Source organism: Rhinopithecus roxellana, chromosome 15, assembly GCF_007565055.1.
Source record: "Rhinopithecus roxellana isolate Shanxi Qingling chromosome 15, ASM756505v1, whole genome shotgun sequence".
Lineage (NCBI taxonomy): Eukaryota > Metazoa > Chordata > Mammalia > Primates > Cercopithecidae > Rhinopithecus > Rhinopithecus roxellana.
Genome location: NC_044563.1, coordinates 60,072,434 through 60,080,822, shown reverse-complemented (window position 1 = coordinate 60,080,822; position 8,389 = coordinate 60,072,434). Strand labels below are relative to the sequence as shown.

The 8,389-nt window shown below is 49.5% G+C and overlaps 1 protein-coding gene across 2 annotated transcripts; it reads left to right on the top strand.

Annotated features, from left to right (window-relative positions):
* The first annotated feature begins 690 nt into the window (after positions 1-690).
* Positions 691-7,236, top strand: FOLR1 (folate receptor alpha). Of its 2 annotated transcripts, none has more exons than XM_010366891.2 (5): positions 691-900; positions 3,324-3,499; positions 6,185-6,373; positions 6,526-6,661; positions 6,811-7,236. In XM_010366891.2, exons 2-5 carry the CDS (start codon positions 3,332-3,334, stop codon positions 7,089-7,091), a joined length of 774 nt encoding a protein of 257 aa, XP_010365193.1. In that variant the 5' UTR covers positions 691-900; positions 3,324-3,331; the 3' UTR covers positions 7,092-7,236. The 2 variants fall into 2 exon arrangements, with proteins under 2 accessions (XP_010365193.1, XP_010365194.1); XM_010366892.2 differs by lacking the exon at positions 691-900 and adding an exon at positions 1,353-1,780.
* The last annotated feature ends 1,153 nt before the right edge of the window (positions 7,237-8,389 follow it).

The following is an 8,389-nucleotide window of genomic DNA, read 5'->3' as shown; positions in this document are numbered from 1 at the left end:
TGGACTCCTCCCCTGAGCTTCCCCTCTGCAACCACTTCCCCCTGGGCCAAGGGCACACAGGCACCTTGAAAAAACAGTGTTCTGTGTTTCTTCCTGCCCAAACCTGCCCCTCCCTCTCCTTTTTCCCATCTGTGGTACCACCATGGGCTCAGAGAATAAAAAAATGAAGGCTTTTGTCATTGACTGGGGTGGGGATGGAGGGAAGAGTTATCCCAGAATCATAGGTGCTGTAGAAAGGATACCTGAGTTGCTGGGAGAGGGGGTCTGTGAGTTGGCTGATGGAAGGAGAGCTTGGCCCTTCAAACAACTGAAGATCTGATCAAAAGATTCAGAACATCTGTGATTTTGTGACTGGCGATGAGTGGTGACACCTGGTCTCATGGGGTTGGGGAAGTTGGGAGATTTGGTGGTTCTACAGTGTATGGCCTTTTGAGATCCTTGCTCTCTATAGCTGTCTGGGAGGTTGGAAGCCCGGGCTCTAGCCCTTGCCCTGATCCTCCGGATCTCATTTTCCTCATCTATGTAACAGGACAGAGGAGTTGGAAACTGATGAGATTAGCTCAAAGGATCCTGGCAGCTCAGGTTGCAAGATTTTTTTCAGACCTGAGCATTTGGGAAAAAATGGGGTAGGTGGAGCTTAGGGACTAGCCTTAGGCCTATACTGTTAATTCACCCCCTCCCACTTCCCCATGGAGGCTTGGTTGGTGCTCACAAGCAATAATTAACTGCTGAGTGGCCTTCGCCCAATCCCAGGCTCCACTCCTGGGCTCCATTCCCACTCCCTGCCCCACTGCCCGTCTCCTAGGCCACTAAACCACAGCTGTCCCCTGGAATAAGGCAAGGGGGAGTGCAGAGCAGAGCAGAAGCCTGAGCCAGACCAAGAGCCACCTCCTCTCCCAGGTATGACACTCCCCATCCCCCTTCAGAGGCTACACACCCTATGGTACTCCCAGCATGTGTTAAGGATTTGCTGAACTGGAAGGGCCCTCTGTTTGCCTGAAGCCCAGAGAATCTTGAAGCGGAGACTGAGGCCCAGACCAGAGTGTGGCCTGCTCAAGCTTAAATGACAAGTTAGTGTTCATCTCCCTGAACTAGTACCTGGGCTCTAGGCCTTCAGTCCAGCACTGAGTTCTCAGCTCTTCTAGTCTGGGGCCCCAAGGTTGGGGGTGGGGGTCATGATTGTTGGTGGGGAGGGGTCACAGCTGGACCAAGACCTGAAGGTGAAACTAGGAAGGTGGGAAGGGGGCTTGCGGAGTGATGCTGGTCAAAAAGACAGCAAGAGAGCCTGGCTTCAGAAGCAGCCACGGCAAGAGAGACTACTGACTGAACAGGTGGGCTCCACTGGGGGCTGGGGAAAGGATTTTCTCAGCCCCCATCCCCAGCACTGCATATTGGCTGCACCCATGAGAGCCTCAGCACTGTGAAGGTGCAGGGAGCAAAGGCCAAAAGAGCTCTGGCTTGAACTTGGGTGGTCCCTGCTGTGTGACTTGGGGCATGGCCCTTATCTGTGCTCAAATGCTTCTGCGAAGATTAAAGGCTATCCTTTGTTGATTTCCCCTTCTTACATTTAATCCTTGCAGGAGAAAGCTAAGCCTCAAGATAGTTTGCTTCTCCTTCCCCCAAGGCCAAGGAGAAGGTGGAGCAAGGGCTGGGGTCAGGCAGGACAGGCTGAACAGGAACCCTGTGCTCTAAACAGTTAGGGTTTGTTTCCCAGGAACTAAACCCAAAGGATCACCTGGTATTCCCTGAGAGTACAGATTTCTCTGGCGTGGCCCTCAAGGTTAGTGAGTGAGTGGGTCCACAGAGGCATGACTGGATCCTGGAATGAATGAATCAACCATGAGAGAATGAATGAACACTGGAATCAATAAGAGTAGCAGAATAATGGATTGTGGAGCAGGAAGGAGAGCTGCTGGGTGGGAATTCAATTCCAGGCCTATCTGAACCCTGCTGTGCAGTCAGCCTGGAGACAGCCCAGCTCAGGCCCTGCCTAGACCCCTGTCAAGGAAGCCCTGTCAAGAGGAGAGGAGGGGCAGCACGGGGGCACGGCAAGCTTGTGAGCAGGAAAGCATGTCCACTTTAGTGACTGGTATGTGGAAGATGAGTTAGAGGAGACAGATGGAGAGAAGTCATAGGAAATAAATTCTGAGCATTTTAGGGGGGCCCAGATACCTGGTGACCAGTGGAGTGAAGGAAACAGTCACCTCCCAAAATTCAGTGTCTGAGGTCAAAGGATTGAAGTTCTGTGATGACCAAGGAGAGGCCAGCTCTGTGGTAGGGGGCACAGGAGCTCCCCAAGGCCCCCGGGCTGTCTAGCTGGCTGCCCCCTGCCAGCCCCTGTGCCCTGTGACCCCCGCCCTGCCCTGCCCCGCCCCAAGATCCCATGGTTTCCAGGAGGGGCCTACTATACTAGCTTGAGTGATGAGGCTAGAAAGGGCTGGGACTAAGGTTTAAAAAGCAACTAAAACTAATGAAAAACCACACTGCAGCCCCCCAGCTAAAACATTTTTATAAACTTTTTGTTTTGTTTTGTTTTTTGAGATAGAGTCTCGCTCTGTCACCCAAGCTGGAGTGCAATGGCACGATCTTGGCTCACTGTAACCTCCGCTTCCTGGATTCAAGTGATTCTCCTCCCTCAGCCTCCTGAGTAGCTGGGATTACAGGCACATGACACCGCACCCAGCTTATTTTGTATTTTTAGTAGAGATGGGGTTTCACTATGTTGGCCAGGCTGGTCTCAAACTCCTGACCTCAGGTGATCCACCCACCTCAGTCTTCCAAAGTGCCGGGATTACAGGTGTGAGCCACCACGCCCAGCCCATTTTTGTAAACTTTTACAACGAAGTAATTTGGTGTCAAAATCTGACCTGAAAATTAATGTGAGCTTATGTATAGTTTTAATTTATCCCACCAGTGTAACTGTTTCACCCCAGAACATACACTTGATTATTGGGTATATGAAAATTATATTATCTTTGAATCACCTTTGATGAAATCCTAAAGAATTTTAACTCTGAAACATTTGAATGAGGCATTGTGGACCTATGACAAACTCCTGGCTATTTCTGCATTTTGCCCAAATCCATCCTTGAATTATATCACTTGAACCTCATGATCACCTGGAGAAGGCAATGAGGCTCAAGCCAGGGAGGGGTGGTGTCTAATCCCACCTCTCACTGGATCTGGGAAAACTGAGGGAGATGGGGGCAGGGCTCTATCTGCCCCAGGCTTCAGTCCAGGCCCCACCCTCCTGGAGCCCTGGGAACAACTTAAGGCCCCACCTCCGCATTCCTTGGTGCCACTGACCACAGCTCTTCCTTCAGGGACAGACATGGCTCAACGGATGACAACACAGCTGCTGCTCCTTCTAGTGTGGGTGGCTGTAGTAGGGGAGGCTCAGACAAGGACTGCACGGGCCAGGACTGAGCTTCTCAATGTCTGCATGAACGCCAAGCACCACAAGGAAAAGCCAGGCCCGGAGGACAAGTTGCATGAGCAGGTGGGCCAGGGGGTGATCTGGGGTGGTGAGGGACTGGCTCAGGAAGAGGAAACCAGGACATGGAAATGTCAAACTCCATTCACTGGTGAAGTGAAGGCAGACAGACCCACTGGAGGAGCCCTTCAGTTTGCATTAATATGGGTGACTATTTCACAGACACTGTGTGCCAAATGTCGGTACAATGCCAACAGTTCACCTTCTTGATTGTTGAGTTTCTGCATGACATAGATAAGGAAGCAGGCCCAGAGGAGAGCCTGGGAAATGAAGTTGGAGTGACCCATCCTGGGGTTGCTTGATTTAGGGATTTAGACTTTGAATGACTCCTCCAAAGATCCGAGGGAAGAAACTGCATACTGTGCATAGTGGCCTCTTTTCTGCCAGCCCTAAACAGCTCAAGAAGGGAGAGTCTCTCACATTATGAGGCTGGGTGCGAAGCATTCTTTTTTTTTTTTTTTTTTTTTTTTCCTGAGATGAGGTCTCCATATGTTGCCCAGGCTGGTCTCAAACTCCTGGACTCAAGTGATCCTCCCACCTCAGCCTCCCAAAGTGTGGGATTACAGAAATGAGCCATATGCCCTCCTGAAGCATCTTGGTTCATGCATCTAGCAAAACTTTGGGCTGTGTCTCTCAACCACATTGGACCTGAGTTCTCCCTATAACATTTATTTTGCTACTACCCCTTTAATATCCTGAACATGATGATATAACTAAAGAAAAAGCAGAGGAAAAGTAATTTGTAGTCCGGTGTTATGGCTCACACCTGTAATCCCAACACTGTGGGAGGCCGAGGTGGGCAGATCACTGAGATCAGGAGTTCTATACCAGCCTGGGCAAGATGGCAAAACCCCATCTCTACTAAAAAAACACGAAAAATTAGTCAGGTGTGGTGGCACATGTAGTCCCAGATACTCAGGAGGCTGAGGTGGGAGGGTCAATTGAGCCCAGGAGGCAGAGATTGCAGATCGTGCCACTGCACTCCAGCCTGGGCAACAGAGTGAGACCCTGTCAAAAGAAAGAAAGAATGAAAAAAAGAAAAAAAGAAAAAGAAAGGAAAGGAAGAAAAGAAAGAAAGAAAGAAAGAAAGAAAGAAAGAAAGAAAGAAAGAAAGAAAGAAAGAAAGAAAGAAGAAAGAAAGAGGAAAGGGAGGGAGGAAAGAGAGAGAAACTTGTAGTATGCATTTCTTTTTTTTTTTTTCTTGAGATGGAGTTTTGCCCTTGTTGCCCAGGTGGAGTACAGTGATGCAATCTCAGCTCACTGCAACCTCCACCTCCCGGGTTCAAGTGATTCTCCTGCCTCAGTCTCCTGAGTAGGCACATACCACCACATCCAGCTAATTTTCTGTTTGTTTGTATTTTTAGTAGAGATGGGGGTTTCACCATGTTGGCCAGGCTGGTCTCGAACTCCTCACCTCATGATCCGCCCTTCTTGGCCTCCCAAAGTGCTGGGATTATAGGTGCGAGCCACCGCACCCGGCCTTAAGTGCACATTTTATTTATTTATTTGTTTGTTTGTTTGTTTATTTATTTATTGACATAGAATCTTGCTCTGTCACCCAGGCTGGAGTGCAGTGGCACAGTCTCAGCTCATTGCAACCTCCGCCTCCTGGGTTCAAGCAATTCTCCTGCCTCAGCCTCCAGAGTACCTGGGACTACAGATGTCTGCCACCATGCCTAGCTAAATTTTGTATTTTTAGTAGAAATAAGGTTTTGCCATGTTGGCTAGGCTGTGGTCTCCATTCTTGACCTCAAGTGATCTGCCCACCTCCACCTTCCAAAATGTTGGGATTACGGGCATGAGCCACTGTACCCGGCCCACATTTTAATATTTAGCTCATCAGCCTTAAGTAACGAGATTCAGAAAGCTTGAGGATGGCCACACAGGAACATAGATTCAACTCATCCTGAATTTCACAGCCATCACAAGTTAGTTTTTAAGGAAAAAGGGTAGTTCCTAAGTTGTTTCTCAATAATTTATAATAAAAATAACATCTGCAATTGATTGGCTATATATTGCTTTTTGTATCACAAATTCCAGGAACAGATAATGGGTGAGGCAGCTAGTCAGGGACAAAACACCTCCTGAGTAGCTGGGATTACAGGTGTCTGCCACCACACTTGGCGACTTTTTGTATTTTTAGTAGAGACGGGGTTTCACCATGTTGGCCAGGCTGGTTTCAAACTGCTGATCTCAGGTGATCCACCTGCCTTGGCCTCCCAAAGTGCTGGGATTATATGAGTGAGCCACTGCGCCCAGCCTGGGGTTACAATTTAAATTGCTTTTTTACCTTCAAATCTTTGTCACCTCAGTGAGGCTTAATCTGACCGCACTATTACACTGCAAGTCCCAATCCTTCTCCCCTGTTTAATTGTTGTCCAAAGCAATAATCAGGTGATGTGTTCATTGTTGTAACTCCAGTTTCTACAAAAGTACCTGGGTGAGAGTAAGTAGGATCTCAATAAAGGTTGAATTAACAAATTTTGTAATGACTGCAACTCCAACAGGAGCTCCCTTCTGGGCTCCCACAGTCTCTGACGGCCCTCTCCCCTAAAGAGGTCCCAACAGCAAGTATTTTCCTGGGTGACTTCCAGTGGGCTGGGGAATGAAGGACTAAGAGGGGAGACACTGCATGTGGAATATTCTGGCTGTTCTGGCTGTGGACTGAGTCCTGTGTCTTCCCCCATCCAGTGTCGTCCCTGGAAGAAGAATGCCTGCTGTTCTACCAACACCAGCCAGGAAGCCCATAAGGATGTTTCCTACCTATATAGATTCAACTGGAACCACTGTGGAGAGATGGCACCTGCCTGCAAACGGCATTTCATCCAGGACACCTGCCTCTACGAGTGCTCCCCCAACTTGGGGCCCTGGATCCAGCAGGTACGCATGGCTTCTTGCAGGTACAAGAGCTAGCGGAGGAGCTGAACTTTCCAGGCATCTCTGCAGGCTGCAATCCCAGCTCCAGTTCTATTCAGGGCTGGGTTGCTGGAATTCTTGAACCTGAGCCCTTCTTTTGTAACAAAATCTCCCAGGTGGATCAGAGCTGGCGCAAAGAGCGGGTGCTGAACGTGCCCCTGTGCAAAGAGGACTGTGAGCAATGGTGGGAAGATTGTCGCACCTCCTACACCTGCAAGAGCAACTGGCACAAAGGCTGGAACTGGACCTCAGGTGAGGGCTGGGGTGGACAGGAACGAAGGGATTTGGAAATGGAGGTATGTGGGTGTGGAACAGGTATGTGACAATTTGGGGTTGTAGGGCTGGCAGACCTCAAGATAGTTCTGGGCCCAGTGGCTAAAGGTCTTCCCTCTTCTCTACAGGGTTTAACAAGTGCCCAGTGGGAGCTGCCTGCCAACCTTTCCATTTCTACTTCCCCACACCCACTGTTCTGTGCAATGAAATCTGGACTTACTCCTACAAGGTCAGCAACTACAGCCGAGGGAGTGGCCGCTGCATCCAGATGTGGTTCGACCCAGCCCAGGGCAACCCCAATGAGGAAGTGGCGAGGTTCTATGCTGCAGCCATGAGTGGGGCTGGGCCCTGGGCAGCCTGGCCTCTCCTACTTAGCCTGGCCCTAACGCTGCTTTGGCTGCTAAGCTGACCTCCTTTTACCTTCTGATACCTGGAAATCTCTGCCCTATTTAGCCCCATAGCTCCCAACTATTTGGTTCCTGCTCCCTGGTTGAGCCTCTGACAGCCACTTTGAATAAACCGGACACCGCACATGTGTCTTGAGAATTATTTGGGTATGAATGGGAACGTGACTGTTTTGTTTTCCAATTCCCATTGATTGAAACCAGTGAGACCGGGCCAATTCCTAGTTCTGACAGTTGCTATGAACTAACCTGATACTTAACTATTCTTCTAACTTAGGAGACATTCGTAGCTCTCAATTTCATTTTTCACTGTAGCTCCAATCTAGAGCCAAGCCCAGGAATTTTTTGTTTGTTTTGAGACAGGGTCTCACTCTGTCACCAGGCTGGAGTGCAGTGGCATGACCTTGATTCACTGCAACATCTGCCTCCTGGGCTCAAGCAATCCTGCCACCTTAGCCTCTCAACTTGAGACTACAAGCATGTGCCACCACACCTGGCTATTTTTTTTTTTTTTTTTTGAGATGGAGTTTCGTTCTTGTTGCCCAGGCTGGAGTGCAATGGCATGATCTCAGCCCATGGCAACCTCCGCCTCCCAAGTTCAAGTGATTCTCCTGCCTCAGCCTCCCAAGTAGCTGGGATTATAGGCATGCGCCACCATGCCCGGCTAATTTTGTACTGTTAATAGAGACAGGTTTTCTCCATGTTGGTCAGGCTAGTCTCAAACTCCCAACCTTAGGTGATCTGCCTGCCTCGGCCTCCCAAAGTGCTGGGATTACAGGCGTGAGCCACTGCGCCTGGCCCCACCTGGCTTATTTTTACATTTTTTTTGGAAAGAGGAGAGCTTGTTATGTTGACCAGGCTGGTCTCAAACTCCTGGCCTGAAGCAAACCTTTCATCTCAGACTTCAAAATTACTGGGATTACAAACATGAGCCACCATGCCCAGCACAATCTCAGCTCACTGCAACCTCTGCCTCCCACGTTCAAGCAATTCTGCCTCAGCCTCCTGAGTACCTGGGACTATAGGTGTGGGCCACCATGCCTGGCTAATTTTTCTATTTTTATTAGAGATGGGGTTTCGCCATGTTGGCCAGGCTGGTCTGGAACTCCTAACCTCAGGTGAACCACCCACCTTGGCCTCCCAAAGTGCTGGGATTACAAGTGTGAGACACCATGCCCAGCCTAGCTCAGGATTTTATCATTTAAACTGAACATAAGTCTCCCAGGGTTGATTCCTGTGCTGTGCTCAGCTCTCCAAAAGAAGAAATGGGAAGGCTGTACCCAGCATGTTTTGGATGGGTTGC